Below are 22043 nucleotides of genomic sequence, written 5' to 3' on the forward strand. Positions count from 1 at the left end.
AAAAGAAAAAAAGGCTAAAAAAGAACATGTGCCTCTTGACAGGCATCAAGCCATTGGCTTTTATTCCATCAACAGTGAGCGCCTAATGATTATGAGAACGTGTGGCATTCATCACATGCCTTCCTGAGGGTCGGATCACTTTTCTTAGCTGCTTCCTTAAGCTACCACTTCACTAATAGGGAAAGGGCAAGAAAGAGTCCATAAGACAGTAAGAACACCAGTAGCAATGAGCCTCTCAAATAAGAACAGTGACAAAGTCTAAAGACTTCTCTGTTTCTGGTGGCATTTTTCATATACCAGCAGCACTGCTAAGGGCCCGGCAGAAGGCGCGCTGGAGTGTTCTGCCAGCACGGCAGTGGATCCTGGTGATACATACTTACCCAGAGCCCCTAAGTGAACCGCAGGCAGAGACACGCTACACAGCAGGCAGAGGCTTGGGCCGTGGTGTATGTGGGACAGGGACCACATTCAAACTCTGATGTGAATAGCCCCATGCTTTTACTTGGCTCTCCCTGATCCCTCACGACCAGGTGAGGTGCCCCTGCTGTGTGCTCCCATAGCACCCTGTACCTCCCCTACTATGGTTCTTATGACACGGTCCTATGACTGGCTGCTCGCCTGTCCCCCCCACCTCCCCCACCCCGTGTGTCTCCTCTGAAACTTCAGGTGAGTCTGTCCCAGGATAAGGGACTTGGTTCCTGTGTGCACTTGCAATCTTTGGGCCCTGGGGACTTGGAGTTAGGCCTGAATTCTAACATGTCTGTACTCACCATATCATTCTATTTCATTTCTTTAAGCCAGACAGATTGCTTTATTTACCAAGAAATGTATTAATTATTTATAAAAGCCATAAAAAAACATTTAAGAAGGCAGCAAAGGACATCGCTTTTAAAAGGCAGACTTTTTTTTTTTTTTTTGCATTGATGAATACGCGCTTCAAAACTCTGCAGAGAATTTTTTTCATTTCCTATCTGTTCCATAGCGTTTTAGCTAAAGGTACAATATAAGAGCTGATCGAGCAACACATGAAGATAGCCTAGGAGCCCTCAGCCACCCAGTGGAACCTACCAGTTTCTAAATCTCCCTATATTTCCCGGTTATGGGAAACCACTAGAACACATAGACTCTTGGCAAGTAGGGGTTAGCATTTAAAGTTCTACCATCTAGGAGTGGCTCCACGGGTTCATGAATGTGTGTTTCAGAAGTGCCATAGGCTGGAGTGTGGGCACCTCACTGAGCTGATGAGAGACAGAGCCCACTGCCTCGCATTCACACCTCCACTCTGTGTTGCTGCTTTCTACCTGCCTTTAAATGTGGGGAAAACCATATTGTAATTGGATCTACAAATGTGAGAATTCACAGAGGACTAGGGAATGTACTGCAAGGAAAGCCAGGGGCAACTGCAAATCAACTGGTTCCATAAAAAGGCAGATTTGTTTCCAGGAAGAAGGGACCAAAGCACAAAAGCAGAGGATAAGAGAACTTTTCAGGTTAAAACATTCTTATGATAATATCCTCTCATGTTGAGTCTGCCTTGTTATGTCACAAAGACCTTGACCCTACATCAAGCACAAGCTAAAGGGATATTACATACACCTTACCAGAAGCAAGGTACACGAGTCAAATGAAAATGACCACAGATGGAAAAGAAGTAGTAAAGAAGACCTGAAGTTTAAAAAAAAAATCCCAAACTGGTTTCAACAGTAATTTGTTTCCGGAACAAGGAACTGTTTCTAACCTTATTTTGTACGACTTCTTTATCAACTCTGAGATCTATCCTTTTCCAAAGCTGTCGGTCACAGACAAATCCACATCTTCTGCTCAGGCGATTTTAGCCAGCCATTTCTCCAAGTCCTGGATGTCAGCAGGGCCACTGTCCCCTTTTCCACCCTTGGCACTACACTCCAGAAACTCCACTTTGAGGGGCAACTGTGAAAATTCAAACTCTTTGCCTTTCTTTCCCAGCTGAGTGGGGACGGTGCTGGAACTGTCCAGTGTGCTGGGGGCAGCAGAACGGGTGACTCGTAAGGTGTTGCTGGAAGACAAATGGTAAACAAGTCAGGAAGCAAAAAGTTTAATTTTTATGTGGCAATTCAGGCCTTTAAGGAATCAAATTAGTTCCTAAATATTTCAACACTCAAATACATAACCTTGAATTATACCATCTGCCTAGTAATCCTTTGCATTTGTACATCACTCTCTTAGACAGGTGTGATAGGCTCCAGCCTTACATAGCTAGTGACAGGGAAGTCGTGGACCCAGGTCAATGCCACCTTTCAGCTTGGTGCCCCTAAGCTAGGATCTCCTGAACAACGCCATTCTGAAATATATTCTTAAATAAAGTATATTTTTTTATAGTGTGTTATAAAAACTTAGTTTCTGGGAGTAAGTGTGGGTAGACAGGGTATTTATTTTTATCTTGATTCTGTTTGGATATGGAGCTTAGAAATCCATGAACTCCAGATTCCTGTGTCTACTTTGGGCAAAATTACTATTCTCCAGCCTCTAACCACTAAGACCGTCCCTTATTGCTACCTGCTGGCTGCAATAAAGAAGTGTATGTTGTTGTGTGCCATCGGGTCCATTCCGACTCATAGCAACCCTACAGGACAGAGTAGAAAACTGCCCAATAGGGTTTCCAGGGCTAAAATCTTTATGAAAGCAGACTGCCACATCTTTCTCCTGTGGAGTGGATTAGAACTGCCGACCTTTCAGTTGGCAGCCGAACGCTCAACCACTGCAACACCATGGCTTCTTAAAGAGATGTGTAAGCAACACGAATTTTTCTCAGAAGAAATCATTTTTCTACCTCTCCCACCCTTTCAAGAAACAGAGGAATCACATGATACCTATCTGCTTTTTACAAAATAAAGCATTTCTTGATTCTGCAAGGGTACCTGAAATTGAATGGAGACCCACAGGCTGAACTACACAGTGCCTTAGTTCAGGGACAGACACATACACAAGCAGTAGAGGCATTTAAAAACAATACATAATTAATAACAAAATTCAGAATAGTATTTATCTCTTGAGGGAAAGAGGGAAAAGCTTTTGGGAGAAACAACAGGGGCCTGCCTCCTAAGCAAACTGGTGGGTGCACAGGTATTCATTTTAGTTTTCTTTAAACTCCACGCATGTGTCACATTTACTCTTTCATATGTAAGATATATTTTACAATAAAAAATTTTCAAGATAGAAAAACATTAAATGTATTTATTTAGCCTTTGCCACAGGGTTATGCAGATATAGTAAACCTTGATTTTAGAAGATTAGGAAAGTGTTTCAAAGCTGGTAAGGCGTAATTCTGACTAACAACGGATTAAAAAAAAAACAACGGATTAGACTAACTTAATTCATGTTAATCTTTACAACTTTCCAACATTTCACTTCACTGCTTGGTCTGTTTTTCTGTGGCTCTTAATAGTGAAACACAAATGGACTAGGGCAAATACGTCTTTTAAATATTGGAAGACTTGGACTATGCTGTTAAAAAAAAAAAAACTGATATGCAAATAACATTATGATAGCCTTTGTTCCCCAAAACAATTTCTCACAATTGCAACTAAATTTTTAGAAAAAACCAAATCAGCTACCTGTTCCAATTCCCTTAGCCTAGTAACAGCAATGTGTACAGCCTCAAGAGAGTGAGCATCAAGCGTATGGCAAGAAAAGATGGTAAAAATGCAACTTTAGAAGGCATAGAAACCTTGGGAAATGATTTAGCCAGGACCAGCAAAATTTTTCTGCAAAGGGCCAGAAATCAAACATTTTAGGCTTTGTGGGCTGCATTCAGTCTCTGTGGCATATTCTTCTTTTTTTTTTAACAGCCCTTTAAAAATGTAAAACCATTCTTAGCTTGCAGACCCCTGGGCAGGACTGTGCCAACCCCTGGCACAACCCATCCTCTACCAGCCCTAAGCTCTGAGTACAGGAGCTGCGTCATATGTCTCCCTATGGCCATGGGCTCAGCGAGGCCTGGCGTGCAGCAGACGCACCGTAGGTGCCTGTTAAGTTAATAAAGGAGCAGATAAATTGTCGTCAGGAAAAAAAAAACGTGCTAAAGGTTGAATTCACACACTTTTCCTTATTAGATCTTTTTCTTTAAAAAAAGTCCTTACACAAAAGAAATAAAAAAAAAATTGGCTTTATTAAAATGTGGATCTTTTTCTGTGTAAGCAAGCTTTTGGCTGGCTCTTATAAGCTGGCAGAACACAAAGACATGCTAGATTCCTTAAAATTCAAAAGCTTATAGCTCAATTCATAAATTTTTAAATACTAAAAGCAAGCTAAATGATATTGCTAAAGTAGCTTGAAAACATAAAAGAAGCTATGAAGATGGTGTATTTTTTAATTCTTCCTACTTGTTCCTATTTAGTCAACAATAATTTCCAATGGCTTTAAAATTTTTTAACTTCTAAAATCTTTAATTTCTATTAACGTGTAACAGTAAAATAAATTGAGTGTAACCTTTTCAATAAATCTGAGATCTTCTCATGAAGATTAAAAATCTCTATAAGGATCCCATTAAGGCTTTTATAATTCCATTAATTCTCCCACCAAGTATTTAACAAGTATATTTTACACTAATCTGCAGCTTTATTGTGATAATTATACACAACCAAAGAAAAGAACTACGAATATGCGGTTAAGATACGTAATTACCCAGTAGGCCTCGTTCACACTTACAGTTCTTTTTCAAGCTGCTGCTGAATTAACTTTGCTGATTTTGCCATTGCAATATCTATAAAGAAATAAATACACTGTTGTCATTTAAACCAGAAAGAATCTTCCCAAGACTTCTGGAACAGACGGAAAATTCCTATTTAAACCATTAATTTTCTTGCCCCCTCCTTTTTTTTAAAAAAGACAGTGTTTATCGCTAGCTCCTTCTCTATCAAAAGTAAGCTTTATATCTGCACATAAAGGTTTTCCTAAGATAATGCTTATAAATATACTATGTTGGTGACCCTAAAAATGACTTCGGCTCTTTCACTACAGTTTTCTACACCTTACCAAAACCCAAAAACAACCCGCTACCGCTAAGTTGGTTCTGACTCATAGCAACCCTGTAAGACAGAGCAGAACTGCCCGGAGGGTTTCCAAGACTGCCACAGCTTTCTCTTGCGGAACAGTTGGTAGGCTCGAACACCCGACCTTGTGTTTCACTTAGCAGCCAAGTGCTTAACCACTGCACCACCAGGGCTCCTTCTACACCTTGCAGACCTTTTAAATGAACACATATGTAGGTCCAGCCAATATTAACAAAAAGAAAACCTGCCAACTTTGTAATTTTAAGAAGAGCTTTAAGTCGAACAGATAATACCCTACTCGTCATTTAAAGGTAAAGTTAGCTATTTTCAGCTGCTACTTATAGGGTCAAAAAAAAAAAAAATTTTTTTTTTTTTTTTTACTTATAGGGTCGCTATGAGTCGGAATCTACTCGACGGCATTGGGTGGGTGTTTTACTCAGATGATATATTAAAGCATCAACTGCACAACAGATAAGGAGTAAGAGGTAGTTTGACACAAAGCAGATGCCCGATAAATGTTAATTCCCCTCCTTATACTGAATAAGAAATAAAGAGAGGGTCAAGTAATAATTCGAACACTACATTCCTGATTTGGCATTGTTAGGGCTATTACCTGATCACTTCTGAGAAACGTCTCGGGCTATTCCTAGACACAGAATTTTAGATCAGAAAGAGGCCCACGGAGATCATCTAGTCCAGCTGTCTTATTTTACAGGTAATGAAACTAAAAACCAGTTTAACTGGTTGTGACTAGAAAGTTTTTTAACAGGTAGCAGGTTAAAGAACTTTCTGCAAACTTTCTTTGATAAATTTTGCTGCATGGTAAACTTATTTGAAAGGAGACTCTAGCCTGTCCCTCCAAAGCTGTGTGTATGATACATCATCCATCCAATCAGCTTAACTCACTGAAGTAAGATAATTTATAACTGAAAAGAAAAAACACCAAATCAAGGGAAAATTGTTAATAGTCTCTGTTTGTTGTCTTCTTTAAAACAGCCTGGTAAGAAAGGTGACAAAAACGTCGGGGCAAAAATAGATTTTAAGATTTAAAATTCTTGAATTTATGGTACATTACACGGCAACTATCTCTCATCCTCAATAATAAAACTCATAGGTAATTATACTAATTCTTAGTAGCAATCCCAGAAAAATCTCTATTACTACTGCCAGAAAATATGACAGAACCTTGCTTATTGCAGGCTATTAAAAATGACGGTATATTCTTCAGACCCATAGTGTCGATGAGAACTTGATACAGGAACTCAGCCACGTCTTTCACCTCTCGCTGGAACGCTGCACTATCCACAACAAACACCATAGCCCTGGGGGGAAAACCAGAAAAGCCAGCATGTGAACACGCATCATATTGTAGTGCAGCATCATCTTGGAAAAAATGTATCCTTAATTCCACCCAGTCGGTCCTAGTAAATAACACACAGACACATGCAGATGTGTGCACATGCTCTCACACAACACAAATGCTCATAACAAAGAACTACTGAGCACTACTATGTATCAATGACTGTAGCTGAAAGATAATAAGAAATGATGCCTGCCCTCAAAGACCAAGAAGTCATATACAGAACAGTGTGATAAAATGTGAGGAGAGACCTATGTACACAGTATAAAAGGAAGAAAGAAGAAAATCATTTAAGTGAGACACCAGATCATGGAGGGCATTAAAGACAAATACTGTATGAGACCATTATTATGAAAATGTCTGCACACATAAAAAGCAATCTTTGATGGTTATGAGAGAGAAGAGGCACGGGGAGGGAAAAGCACTAACTAGACAAGTGGTAGCTCTGGTGAAGGGTAAGACAGTACACAATACAGGAGAAGTCACCACCACTTGACCAGGACAGAGTCACAGAAGCTTCACAGACACATCCAAAAGCTACCGAGCTGAGGGCTGGGGACCATGGTCTTGGGGGACATCTCGCTCAATTGGCATAACGCAGCCTATTGAAGAAAATGTGCTACATCTGACTGCGGTGAGTAGGGTCTTAAAGCCTGCAAGCAGCCATCTAATATACATCTACCGGTCCCACCCCGGCTGCAGCAAAGGAGAATGAAGACCAAAGACACGAGAAATGAAGAAGACCAAAGACAAAAAGGAAAGATTAGTCCAAAGGACTAACAGACCACAACCTCCATCAGACTGAGCCCAAACAACTAGCTGGTGCCCAGTTACCACAACTGACTGCTCTGGCGGGGATCACGATAGAGGGTCCCGGACAGAGCGAGACAAAAATGTAGAACAAAATTCAAATTCACACACACACACAAACAGGCTTGCTGGTCTGACAGACATTGAAGAAACCCCGGAGTATGGCCCCGACCTACCCTTTTAAGTCAGTACTGAAGTCATTCCTGAGGTTCACCCTTCAGCCAAAGATTAGACAGGTCTACAGAACCAACAATAACACACATGAGGGACGTGCTCCATGGTTCAATCACGTGTAAGAGACTAATGGGCATACCAGCCCAAAAGCAAAGAAGAGAATATAGGAAGAGACAGGAAAACTGAATGAACAGAACAGAAAACCTGGGGTGGAAAAGAGGAGAGTACTGACACATTGTGTGGTTGGCAACCAATGTCACAAAATAATCTGTGTATTAACTGTTTAACGAGAAACTAATTTGCTCTCTAAAAGTTCACCTAACTCACAATAAAGAAAAATAAATAAATAAATGAGACCGGATCAAAGAAGACTTAAAGGATGGATGTTAACGGCTGAGCTGAACTTTAGCAAGACCAAGTTATGGGGCACAAACTGTGGAAAGTAGTATGGGCAAGACACAAAGCAATAAAATAACATGGCCTAGTGAACTCAAAGTAAGCTGGTACCTCAGGGGTGTGGGTATATGCTGGAAAAAGAAGGACGTCACACACTAACTTATGGGGTTTACATTTTTCTACCTCACGAAGAATGTTGTTGTTTGTTGTTAGGTGCCATCAAGTTGGTTCCAACTCACAGTGAGATGTACAGCAGAACGAAACACTGCCTGGTCCTGCACCATCCTCACAATTGTTGTTATACTTAAGCCCACTGTTGCAGTCACCGTGTCAATCTATCCTGTTGAGGGTCTTCCTCTTTTTTTTCTACTTTACTGAGCATGAGGTCATTCTCCGGGGACTGAACCCTCCTGACAACAATGTCTAAAGTATGTGAGACGTAGTCTCACCATCCTTGCTTCTAAGGAGCATTCTGGTTGTACTTCTTCCAAGACAGATTTGTTTGTTCTTTTGGCAGCCCAGGATATATTCAATATTCTTCTCCACCACCACAATTCAAAGGCGTCAATTCTTCTCCGGTCTTCTGATTCATCACCCGGCTTTCCACATGCATAGGAGGCGACTGAAAATGCCAGGGCTCGGGTCAGGTGCACCTTAGTCTTCAAGGTGACATCCTTGCTTTTCAACACTTTAAAGAGGTCTTTTGCAGGAGATCTGCCCAATGCATCTTTTCATTTCTTGACTGCTGCTTTTAGGGGTGTTGACTGTGGATCCAAGGAAAATGAAATCCTTGACAACTTCAATCTTTTCCCCATTTATCACAATGTTGCTTACTGTTTCAGTTGTGAAGATTTTTTGTTTTCTTTATGTTGAGGTGCAATCCGTACTGAAGGCTGTGGTCTCTGATCTTCATCAGTAAGTGCTTCAAGTCCTCTTCACTTTCAGCAAGCAAGGTCGTATCATCTGTGTAACAAAGGCTGTTAATGAGTCTTCCTCCAATCCTGATGCCCCGTTCTTCTTCCTATAGTCCAGCTTCTCAGATTACTTGCTCAGCATACAGATTAAATCGGAAAAGTGAAAGGAGAGAACCCTGATGCACACCTTTCCTGACTTTAAATCACACAGTATCCCCCTGTTCTGTTCCAGGGACTGCCTCTTGGTCTAGATACAGGTTCCTCATGAGTACAATTAAGTATTCTGGGATTCCCATTCTTCGTAATGCTAGCCTTGATTTGCTATGATCCACACAGTCGAATGCCTTTGCAGAATCAATAAAGCACAGGGAAACATTTCTCTGGTGTTCTCTGCTCTCAGCCAGGATCTATGTGACCTCAGCAATGACAGCCCTGGTTTCACCTCCTCTTCCGAATCCAGCTTGAATTTCTGGCAGCTCCTTGCTGATATGCTGCTGCAGCCACTTTTGAATGATCTTCAGCAAAATTTTACTTGTGTGTATATTAATGGTATTTTTCGATAATTTCCACATTCAGTGGGATCACCTTTCTTGGGAAGAGGCATAAATATAGATCTCTTCTAGTCAGTTGGCCAGGTAGCTGTCTTCCAAATTTCTTGGCACAGATGAGTGAGTACTTCCAGCGCTGCATCTGTTTGGTGAAACATCTCAATTGGTATTCCATCAACTCCTACAGCCTCATTTTTTGCCAGTGCCTTCAATGCAACTTGGACTTCTTCCTTCAGTACCATTGGTTCCTGCTCACATGGTACCTCCTGAAATGGTTTGAAGTCGACCAATTCTTTTTGGTATAGTGACTCTGTATATTCTTTCCATCTTCTTTTGATGCTTCCTGAGTCGTTTAATATTTTCCCCATAGAATCTTTCAATTTTGCAACTTGAGACTTGAATATTGGTGCCTAAATGTAAGACAAATCTTAGAGGACAAACTAGAAGCAGTTAGAGCCCAACGTAAGGCAGCAAGCAGCCTCATGTGCCAAAAACAAAAAGATATCAAAGCTAAAGCACAGCAGCCCAGGGAAATCAGGGATAATATCAAAACTCTAGCCTTCAGAAGCAAGGGTTTTGGTGCGCAGATGGAGACAGGCTGGGGAACTGGAACTGAAGCCCCTGCACAAAGCCTAGAACTCAAAAAGCAGTCTAATCCATGAAAGGGAAACAGAAAAACTCTACCATTGGCTCAGGGAAACCTTAAGGAAGTTCGATGGCTGAGGCCTTGGGGTGGGGGTTGGGTGAAGGGGAAAATAATCCAAGAGAAACTGAAACACCAGGCCTCCTGTGCCTCACACAAATGTGGGGTCTGACTTTACACCTCCTCATGTGTGAGATCCCCAAGCTGAAAGCTTTACATAAAATTTGGGCCAGATTCATTGAACCTCTAGGGCCCCAGTAGACATAAACAGAAACCCCTTCTGAAGAGAAACTTTCATATCCTAACGCATTAAAAAATAACAACCACAATAATAGCAACAACAAAACCCAATTCCCTTGAAGAGAAGTTTTGGATCAAAAATTACAAACCATAAAAGAAAACAAACTATTTTGAGGGAGAATAATCAGTAGCCCAAAAACCAGAAATAGAACAACTTATAAAATATGTTTGTTTAAAATTACTTAAGCGCATACTAGAGACCATAAAAGAATTGTTAGTTGCCATCGAGTCAATTCTGACTCATGGCAAACCCAGGATAGTATAAAAAAAAACAGGCTGATTTGAAAAAATAAGTATTTTAGAAGTGAAAAGTACAGTAAATGAAATTAATAACTTAATGGAAAAGCTAAGTAGGATTACTCTCAGCTGGAAAGAACATACTAAACTGGAAAGGAAATCTGAGGGAATCACACAATATGCAAGGTAGAAAGGTTTGGAAGACGTGATGGAGAAGACACAAGAAGGGCAGAAATGGTAAGGTTCAAGGACGTGAGTAAGAGCTCCGGGAGATGAGAACTGAGAACGGCGAACAGCACTACCTGAAGAGATAGTGGCGAGACTCTTCCAGAACTGAAGATGTCAACAACACACTTGAAGTCCAAGCACGACAAAGCTAAGTCTATCCCTGAACAAAAGAAAATCTACCCATGAACAGAGGGGGAAAAGGACAGATCACCCAAAATGACACGACAATTAGACTGACAGCAGCCTCCTCGGCTGCAACAACAGGGTCTGAAGTCAGGAACAATGCTTTCAGTGTTTTTATTTTATACTCAACTCAGTCATTCAAAAATGAGGGCCAGATAAAGACAGTTTCAAATAAACAAAGGACCAGAAATTTTACCACTTATTCACTCTCCCTGAAAAAACAGTATATTCAGTAAGAGAAAAACTAAACCTAAAAGGAAGGAGTAGAATGTAGAAAGCAACAGGGAGCAAATTACTCTGTAAACATCTTGGTAAATCTGTTATCACTGAACGTATGAGAAAAAATTACTAATTACTAAGGGGCTTAAAAAGGAGATAAAATAAAAGGAAGATGTGAAGAAGATCAAAGTTAAGGTATTTCAAGGTTCAGGAAAAGGAAATATGCATTATTAATTTTTGACTTTTGTTAAGAAGGCAATGTTAAAAAAAGGATTAAAAAAGAAGTCACAAATGTCTTTTTATTCAATCTGCATTATTGTGATTATGACTTATTTGAACTCATTTTTATCTTCAAATTTTGAAGATAATTTATATTTACCCAAAATACTTGGATCAAAGAGTAATCATACTGCAAGCTGTAAAATATTTAGACTTCACAACAGAAAAAACATTTTTAAGCCCAATTATGACAAAATTTACCCAAAAAGGAGGCACATTACCCACAATGAAATGTCACTGAGACAGATTTGTCTCAATTGTTTGAGGGATAAAAATCACACATTCTCATCTGTGACAGACTGCTCATCACCACCATCTTGTGGGCAAGGAAGCAATAACAAAATATAAGCCCAGACATCTTCAAAAATAAGGGAAAAACCAAGTACCACGTTTCATCAAACCTAAGACACCATTAAGACATGTAATCATTTCTGGTGCCACTAAGAGAAATACTGCCAACTCAACTATGACACTGTTGACTATAAGAAGCATTCCAATTTTAAAGATGTTAAAATGTGGCACACTAATATTCACCTCCAGGTTTGATCAGTGTTAGAATGCAAACAAGAAGAAAGCATCTTAAACTGCAGCACAAGAATTTTCAGGAAGCACTTAAGAGTCAACTGAGTCTGGATATTAAAAGAAATGCAAATATCTCATTCTGAATTCCTTGAGGCATTAATTTTTGGTAATTTAAGAACTGACTTATATGTAATGTTGGACTTTAATAACTTCTAAGATTCCTCTTAGCTTTAAAATTCTTTAAGATTTTAATAATCCTACATGTCATTAAATTTGTTCTCAGAGTAAATGCGAAATTTAATACCAATGGTAATAAGAGTTAAAACTTCCCACTCTGAGAATCACTTTTTAAACATGATCTGTATAACCTTCACAAAAGCACCCCAGAACTGGCCGACCCCAAGGTTCATACTCTTTCCACTCCAGCATCCCCGTGCTCCCTCCCAAGTACCACCAAAGCGGCCGCCAGCATGGGTGGCCTCAATACAGACTTCAGACAGACCCACTTCATTCCCTCCTACTTACCTGGCTGAAGCCTTAAACCGCTCTAAGAACTGAAGCCGCAGGCTCTCATGGCCAGGGAGGTCAATCAAGGTCAGGCTATTACCCTGAGGATGGCAAAAATAACAGTAATGTTTGAGTCCAGCTCCATGTTCACAACACTGACATTTAGTTTCAGACTTCAGGTACCAGACTTGCACATAATTAATTAAAGACTCAAACAAATGTTCACTGAGTATCTTTGACTTACAAATTAGTCAAGTTGAGATAACAGTGAGCAAAAACAGACATGGTCCCTATTCTGTCAGGGCTTACAATATAATGAGGAAGATCAACACAGTGGAAAATTACACATACATCTGAAATTACAACTTTGACAAATGTTTTGAGGGTACATAAGAAAGCTGACCCTGTCTGGGGAAGTTAGGGAAGTGTGGTCCATCTGAGGCTAGAAGACACACCAGTATGGTTAAACACAAAAACAGTAACAAACATTCACAAATTAAATCATGTAATTCAGGAACCTAAAATTTATCATGTAGCAGGATACCACTCATTACGGGGGATCCCAATCTTTATAGCACCCAAGCACCTTTTTACCATTTCTACTTTTTAAATACTTGTCTAGCAGATACGCCATTTATTTGTTCTACTCTATCAAATGTTTGTGTCACTTCTTGATCCAGACTGCCATCACTGAAACCTAGGAGTTGTGACCCCATCATCAAGCAGCCCATTATGCATCCGCCTAAGTCCTATTCACCGCTACAGGCCTTCCTCCCTGCCGCCACGTTCAGCGGAGATGTCAGGTGTGGCTATGCTCGGTAAGCCTCTCTGACGTGGCCCTGGCACCTGTCTCAGACCCGCCGATCGTTGCTCAGATGTTCTACTTTGTCCACAGGCAACAGGAGGGACTCCGCATCATGCCACCGGGATTCATCATGACCTTCCAGTTTGTCTGTGCAACCCCTTTATGTGTCTAATTAGCTTCTTTGTTTCTTCCAGGGATCCCAGGTGGGGACCTACTGCTCCATCTCAAAATCAGTTTATACACTATAAGCAATCCAGAAGATTCATTACTATCTAGATAGAGACTAGATCTAAATCATAAGGGGGTGGGAGGAGGGAGGAAAAAAGGAAAAATCAACTATTAAATGTTCTAGAGCAGCACTGTGCAATAAACATAGTGCAATGCATGTGTAATTTTAAATTTTCTAGTAGGCATATTAAAAAAGTTAATATATGAACTTAATTTTAATAATATTTATTTCATCCTGTATAGCCAAAATATTATCATTTCAACATGTAATAAAAAACAAGAAATTATTAACAAGATATTTTACATTCTTTTTTTTCATACTAAGTCTTCAAGATCTGGTGTGCATTTTATACCTAGACCCATTATAAACCAAAACCTGTTGTCACTGAGTCAATTCCAACTCATAGCAACCCATATGATTTCCAAGGAGCAGCTGGTAGATTCAAACTGCTGACCTTCCGTTACCAGCCTGAGCTCTTAACCACTGCGCCACCATAGCACACCTCAATTTGGACTAGCCATGTTTTGGGTATTTAATACCCACACATCCTTAGTGGCTACTGTACTGGAAGGCACAGGTCTAAAGTATACTCTGGAATACCCCCCATATAAAAAAACTAATACCAAAAACCTGAATGAGCTCCTAAACCTGAAATTTCAAAATCAGATTCCTTGGAAGTTTAAAAAGGACTGGACCAGAAAGAGTACCATTATTGAAAAAGGCAAAATTTTCTCAAAGACATTTAAAGGAACGTCCCTTTATCTTTGCTTTGCTTACAACGTTTAATTCTTGAGGCACCACAGAGGAGGTGGGGGGAACCAAGGAGAAGGCGAAAACGTCTCTAACATCGTTCTAATTCATCCACTCCTCTATCCACCCAGCCCTCGCTCCATCACTCACTCACCAAATATTTATTAAACATTATAACCAACTTGGCGGATACTGCCTACATTCTGGAGCTACCAGAGCTCCGTTGTGGAGCTAGACAGGCATATAAAAAGTCTTTCCATGATTCTTTTTTGATATTTTTGAAATATACTCATATATACTCTGCAGATATGCATTACAGCATTGTCTGTAAAAGCAAAGATAACAACAAAACTAAATGGCTATTAATTGGGCTCTGATTAACTAAAAATTTAATTGTATAGCACAGCCACACAATGAAGTACTATGCAGCTCATAAATGAACCAGGTACTAATGTGCAGGGAAATTCCAAGCTGTATCAGCTATAGCTTTAAATAAAAAAAAACAAGGGGGCAGAACAGAGTGTTAAAAAAAATTAGAGGAAATAGATACACAGAAGTTTGTATATGCGCAGAACATCTGGAGGTTACACATGAAAAGGTTAACAGTTATTGCTTCTAAAGAGGGAACCTGGGCAATGGGGCGGGGGAGGCAAAATTACTTTCCAACAAATATTCTTAGCCTTGTGAATTTTTGTCCCATGTACATGTATTACCCATTTAAAACATGAATGAAAAGCAAAAGCTTAACATCCACACTTAAGAACTCATACTAAAGTTGGAAACACACAGAAACAAAAAAATAAGACTAAAATGTGATTCAGCATCAATGTGCCTAAAGTACAAGAAAACAGAAGTGGGCTTGATTAAATCTGCAGCACATGTGGTCAAGAGGAGAATCTGTCACACAAACTACATTTCTCCATAAAAATAAGTTACAAATGGCACCCACAACCTCAGACTAATTCATCCTGGAACTGCACTTACTGACCCCAGTAAAGTAACACCGTCAGATTCTAACACTCCACAAACACCTTACCCTGTTACTGTTGACTCTGTACACAGCCGAGCTATCAGTGATGGAAGTCTGCGTATCTCTGTAAAGGCCTGTTAACAACTGTGAGAAACGACATGGGAGATATCAGAGTAAACGTAATAGCAAACCTAAAAGGCATACTATTGCTCTAGCTCTTCCAGATGTAAAGTCATATAAATGAATGCTGCTTGTAACACCTAATTGTTTTTTTGTTTGCTTGTTTGAACCTGTAGAACAATCTAATTAATTGCAAATTTCATTTCCCTCTTCCACTAGGAGGAAAAAAAAAAAAATGATATTATTTTCAAACTAAGGTTAGTGGCAAAATTTACTGACCTTCCATAAATATTTTTAACTATCAAAAATTAGAGAAAGAAAGCTAATAGAGATTACTTCTTTAGTGGAAAAGAAACAATTTAGACTCTCAAAGGGAAGTGTAAAAAGGAGAAAGCCTCTCCTGTTATTTGTCATAGTACCACAAACACACACACATGCACAGAATTAAAAATACTAGACATATTAAATATTAGTAAAAATAAGCCTAAGTAGTCAAATATGTCAAAGAAAAATACCCTTTAAAAAAACTTTTTTTGATAAGCTTCTCAGAAGTTAGTTATAAACTATATACAGGTCATCCTTAGCCAGAGGATGAAACTAAAAAACCCATTCCCCATTGCCATCGAGTCAATTCTGACTCACAGCGACCCTATAGGACAGAGTAGAACTGCCCCATAGGCTTTCCAAGGAGCACCTGGTGGATTTGAACTGCCCACATTTTGGTTAGCAACTGTAACTCTTAACCACTAAGCCACCAGGGTTTCCAGGATGAAACTAGTTACATAAAACCCTTAAATGTGATTAAGGACTAAATGTCAGCATTTGGCAAGTTTGAAAATAGAAATGGTCAACAAATTCCAGTTTATGGATTTTCCAAGAGCCTTTCTGTCCTCCCAAGTGTGTCAAGAATTAGCTCCCAAATTTGCTGGCATCGGTTTTTTTGTTTCGTTTTGTTTTTCATTTAGCATGAGCTCTCAGGAATACTGGGATACCCTAAAATCTTCTATTAAGTTTAACAGAGGTGTAAATCAAAAAACACTTACCCTGACAAACAGCAACGTTTTCCCTGAGTCACACAGGCCAACAAGAAGAACAGCTCTCTGACTGCTCCTTCTGCTCCAGATGAACTTCCAGAATACTGCAGAATAGACAGAAAAAACACCAAAATATTATGCCTTGATTATCAAGGGTCTGCATGTATGGTTGGGGTGGGGAAATTAACATAGTCTACATAAAAATACCTCACTCTACTGGAACATAACTTTTTTTGTTCTCCCCACCATTATAATTGTTACTGTTGTTGTCAGGGACCCATTATATACCAGTTACTGTCAACTTTTCTGTGTCTGCACCAAAAAAAACCGAAACCCAAATCTACTGTCATGGAGTTGATTCCAACTTATAGCCACCCTATAGAAGAGGGTAGATCTGCCCCATAGTTTCCAAACCTGTAATCTTTAGGGAAGTAGGCTACCACTTCTAACTGCTGCAGAGCGGCTGGTGGGTTCCAACCGCCAAACTTTTGGTTAGCAGCCAAGCGCTTAACCACTGCGCCACCAAGGCTCCTTCCCCGATTATGGACTACTCAAGTGCAATCTTGGAACCTTTGTGTCCCCGATGCCCAGCTCGCAAACTCAAGGAGCTCAAAGGTGGTGTAAAGAGCCTATAAATCTTCGCAATTAAGAGGAGTGGAAGGTGGGAACAGGCAGAGCCGGGGCCGATAAAGGAAGAGTAACCCGTGCCATAAGGGCTAGGACGTCCCTCCGGAGGTCGCCGAGGATCACCCTGTAACGCAGCGCACAGCTCAGGCGGTGGGCTGGGGCGGCCCGATGGGCGAGCCTTCCTCTTTAGCTGGCCCGAAAGCCCTGAGCCCGCGCCTGCGGCAGCTCGGCCGAAGCCCGGCCACCCGCCCCGCACCCGCCGTAGCCACCGGCGGGCCTCTCACCCAGCGTCAGCAGCACGGCGAGAAGCGCCACCACTACTGACAGCAGCGTCGGGTCTCTCTGCTGCAGCTCCTGCCGCAAGGAGTCCAGGTAGGGCTGGAAGGCTCCTCCAGCACCGCCGCCATCTCTGACCTGCTGCGACTCCGCGGAAGCCATGAAGACCGTGGTCTCCTTTAGCGGAGCGTGGTCTCTTTTCGCCGCATCAGCGACGTGGCTCTGAGCTCTGCGCAGGCGCAGGCGTAGGGAGCGATGTCTCACGGGAGTGGTAGTTCCGAAGTCCTATTTCCTCCTTCGGGCTGCCGGGATGCCAAAGGGCTTGTTGGGAGTTGTAGTTCTCTGTGACACCGTGCTGCTGCAGAACTAGGGGACGGGAACAGGGTTTTGATGGGCGCCAAAAAAAAAAAACAGAAACACATTGGCATTGAGACCATAGCGACCCTATAGGAAGAGAAGATCTGCCCCACAGGATTTCCAAGGAGTAGCTGGTGAATTTGACCTGCTGAACTTTTGGTTAACAGCTGTAGCTCTTAACCACTGTGCCACCAGGGGCACAGTCATCTTTTAAAATCTAGGATTAGTGTTGACTCTTTCTTCACGGTGGTCGAAGGAACAATGGAATGAATTAATGGAATGAATGGCTTAAGAAATCTCCACAGAGGATCTCCAGTCATTCCCTGCATGAGGTGAGTCTTGTGAGGAACTCAAGCATCAAACATACTTTTAATCTGAATATAATGTGGCAAGAGATGTCATCAAGGATGTTTGGCGCGATGTGGGAATACAGAAAAGGATGCTGAATTCATCGTGGGTTCAGACAAAAGCTCCTGGAGGGAAATGAATGGAACTGTTGAAGGAAGAGTTAGCTTCTGCAGGGGGTAAAACAAGACAAGGTGTCCCGCGAAAAAGAAATATCAGTATATGCCAATGACATGTACAGGAAACACAGCAATTCAGCATCCCTAGACGGTAAAGCTACTGATAGCCAGAGCAGCCAACGGCTGCTCGGCCATTCTCAAACAAGACCTGCTCCTCCTGTCCATTACCAAGCACAACCTTAAGTGATAGACTGCATTGTGTCTGACTCAATTAGCAGCTACTCAGCCATTACCAGGTGGAATCTGCCCCCTCCTGTACATTGCCCTCAAAGACCCTGAACGGGATGTGTGGCTCAGTTGCTATCTTACACCAGTCAAACACAGTTTACTAGCCTCAAAAGTGTAAGATCTCCTCCCAGGGCGGGACTCATCCACCATTTTCTATACATACTAAGGGAAAAAAAATGCAATTTGCCTTACTGTGCCTGTGCAACATGATAACCTATGTAGTCCGTGATGTTTATATGTACTTTCTTGTGAAGGATGGTAGAAAAGGTTCTGCCTCCCCAGTTCCCCAAATAAAGCTCCCTGGGGAGCTTTATTTGGGGAACTGGCAGCAACTTATTGCTTATTTTTCCAAGGTTCTAGGCTTGACTACTATGGGGTGGTCTGCCTGTCTATGAGCTGTGGCATCCACAGTGTTAATTTTAAAAGAGACAGAAAAGCTAAGTTTGGGACAGCCAACCAAGGTGTTTGTTCCTCATTCAGCCTTGACAATCCTAGAACAAAAAGGAGCCCACTGAATGACAGCAAGTTGGATGGCTCAGTATCAAGCTGCCTTATTAGACAACCCAGCTATAAGTTTAAAAGAAACAACCACCTTAAACCCAGCTACATTGTTGTCTTCACAGACCACCCCTGATTTGGGACACGGTTGTATACAAACAATAGATGAAGCTTATTCCAGCAGACCTGATTTGAGTGATGAGCCTCTTTAGAACCCTGACCTTGAGATCTTTACAGACAGAAGTAGCTTTATGGAAAATGTAACAAGATATGCTGCAGTGACACTGTGGGAAACTCTTGAAGCCCAAGCACTTCCACCGGGAACTTCAGCTCAAAAGGCTGAGCTCGTCACCGTGGTAAGGGCTCTCCAACTATCAAAAGATAAAACAGTGAATGTTCACACGGACTGAAAGTATGATTTTGGAATTTTGCATGCTCATGGAGCCCTTTGGAAAGAAAGGGGCCTCCTCAGTACTGCAGGACAGATATTAAATATGCAGCAGAAATCCTCCAGGTGCTTTAAGTTGTCTGGTTACCAAGGAAAGTAGAAGTCATCCATTGTCAAGGACACCAGAAGGAGGTACAGACATTATTCAAGGAAACTGGAGAGCTGATGAAGCCTCAAAAACAGTGGCCAAAACACAGTCACAATTTTGCCGCTGTGGCCCCCTTTATACCCCAGATAGAAATCCCAAAAGGAGAAGACCCAGGTACTCAGAAGAAGACCTCGAATGGGCTGAAGAGTGGGAAGCCACTCAAGAGTAGAAAACTGGAAGTGTACTCTGCAAGAAAAAGTTGTAATTCCCAAAGAGATGCTCTACCCCATTTTGAAAAAAAGTCTGTGCATCCTCCTACTACAGACGTGAAATTATGTATGAATGGGTAAGACAGCATATATTAAACAGTAAAGTTCATTCCACCTAAACAAAGTTATCAAAAGGTGTCCCATCTGTAGAAAAAGCAATCCAAAATCTCATCATCCTCCCTCCTTCCCTGCTGCGCAGTACCAAGGCCCAGCACCCAAAGAAGATTGGCAATTAGATTTTACTGAGATGCCTCACACCCTTGGGAATTACAAGTATTTTTTAGTTTTTGTAGATACTTTTTCCAGCTAGGTTGAAGCCTTCCCATGTAGAACTGAAAAAGCTAAAGAAGTAGCTAAACATCTTATGCATGACATCACTGCACAGTTTGGATTACCTACTTCCATAGGAAGTGATAATGGACCTCACTCTGTAGTTGAAGTAACCCAAAAAGTCACGCGTTTCCTGGACAATCAGTTGGAGACTACATGCAGCCTGGAGACCACAAGCCAGTGGAAAGGTTGAAAGAATGAACCAGACACTTAAAAGACACATAGCAAAGGTGTATCAAGAAGCAAAATTAACATAGATACAGATTCTCCCTATAGACTTGCTTAGGGTTAGGACAGCTACCAGAAGCAAGCTCAAATTAATCCCTTTTGAGCTAGTCTACAGGAAGCCCCTCCTGAAAAAATCATGGGCTGACGAAGGGTGACTGACTAAGTGTAAAAGGTGACAATGTTGTACAAGAGTATTTGCATTCTTTGTCTGCTGTCCTTTATTCTCTCCACAGATACGCCCTTGCCAGACAAGAACACCCTCCTGAGGTGACGGTCTACCCATTTCAACCTGGAGATTGGGTTCTGCTGTGCACCTGAAAATCCTTCTCATGGATTGAATTATGTCCCCCAAAAATGTGTGTATTAACTTGGTTAGGCCATGTGTGGTTGTCCTCCATTTTATGATTTTCTTATGTGTTATAGATCATAATCCCTGCCTGTGGTTAAAAAGGATTAGGGTGGGATGTAATACCCTTGCTCAGGCCACATCCCTGATCCAGTGTAAAGGGAGTTTCCCTGGGGTGTGACCTGCACCACCTTTTATCTCTCAAGAGAGAAAAGAAAGGGAATCAAGCAGAGAGTCGGGAACCTCACACCACCAAGAAAGCAGCGCCGGGAGCACAGTGCACATCCTTTGGACCTGAGGTCCCTGTGCTGAGGTCCTCCCAGACCAAGGGAAGACTGATGACAAGGACCTTCCTCAAGAGCTGACAGGGAGAGAAAGCCTTCCCCTGGAGCTGGCGCCTGAATTCGGACTTCTAGCTTGCTGGACTGTGAGAGAATAAACTCTTTGTTAAAGCCATCCACCTGTGGCGTTTCTGTTACGCAGCACTAGATAACCAAGACAACCCTTGTGGCGTAGGTGTTCCTGAAAAGACAAGCCACTCCAGCCCAAGTGGAAAGGGGCTTTGAGGTGCTTTTCATCACCCTTGTGGTGGTCAAACTAAAAGAAGTCAAGCCTTGGATTCAGCACACCCGGCTAAAGACTGTGCTCTCCCCAGACCTCGATTCACCAACTACTGTGAGCTCTTACAAAACGTAAAGTTTCTGTTCAAAAAGCTATGAAGTTCTTTACATTTTTATCCCCGTTCCTACTCCTAGCCCAAGCCTGGCATAGTAATGCTTTTGTCAGATTAGCCCAATCAGTAGCAAGTGCGACCAACATGACTAAATGTTGGATTTGTCAATATGTCAGAAAGCCACTTGGCTTCATATTCCCAATCAAGTTAGGTCAAATGTCTTTGGCTGGCTCACCTCCTGGATACCTGGCTATAATTGGCTAGGGCATTTGTTTACTGTTTTTATTTACTTTAATTGTAACAGGAATTTTTGTCTGCTATTCTATACTATCCTTTTTGTCTATATCAGTGCAAGCTTAAAAAACCAAACATAAAAGCTTATGTTTAATACAATCTCCTACATCAAGAAGCCATTGCCCAGTTTAGAAGATCTTCTCCACAACCGAAGAAATATGGCTTATCACCATATCCCCCAAGGAGAAGGAGGGATTGATAACCAGAGCAGTCAGTAGCTGCTCAGCCATGATCAAGCAAGACCTGCTCCTCCTGTCCATCACCAAGCAAAACCGTAAGTGATAGACATACCATGTGTAGCTCAATTAGCAACTGAATGCTATGCGTGGCTCAGTTCCTGCCTTAAGCCAGTCAAATGCAGTTTACTAGCCTAAAAATTATAAGATCTCCACCCAGGGCAGGACTTATCCACCATTTTCTGTACATACTAAGAACACAAAAATGTAATTTGTCTTACTGTGCCTGCATGCCATGATAACCTATGTAGTCCATCATGTTTGTATGTACTGCTTTGTGAAGGATGGTATAAAAGGTTCTGCCTCTCTTTGTTCGGGGAGCTTGATTTAAGGTGTACACCTCCTTGCTTCTTGTTCCTTGCC

At 41.4% G+C, this 22043-nt stretch overlaps 1 protein-coding gene across 2 annotated transcripts; it reads right to left on the reverse strand.

Moving 5' to 3' along the window:
* Positions 1-810: 810 nt before the first annotated feature.
* SRPRB (SRP receptor subunit beta) lies at positions 811-17398 on the reverse strand. 2 transcript variants are annotated; one of them, XM_023538835.2, is made up of 7 exons: positions 17170-17396; positions 16268-16362; positions 15171-15248; positions 12369-12451; positions 6216-6352; positions 4687-4741; positions 811-2035 (listed from the first exon to the last, which is right to left on the reverse strand). In XM_023538835.2, exons 1-7 carry the CDS (start codon positions 17321-17323, stop codon positions 1822-1824), a joined length of 816 nt encoding a protein of 271 aa, XP_023394603.2. In that variant the 5' UTR covers positions 17324-17396; the 3' UTR covers positions 811-1821. The 2 variants fall into 2 exon arrangements, with proteins under 2 accessions (XP_023394603.2, XP_064133364.1); XM_064277294.1 differs by lacking the exon at positions 15171-15248 and having other exon boundaries at positions 17170-17398.
* Between the last annotated feature and the right edge of the window lie 4645 nt (positions 17399-22043).

Source organism: Loxodonta africana, chromosome 26 (assembly GCF_030014295.1).
Source record: "Loxodonta africana isolate mLoxAfr1 chromosome 26, mLoxAfr1.hap2, whole genome shotgun sequence".
In the NCBI taxonomy this organism is placed as follows: Eukaryota; Metazoa; Chordata; class Mammalia; order Proboscidea; family Elephantidae; genus Loxodonta; species Loxodonta africana.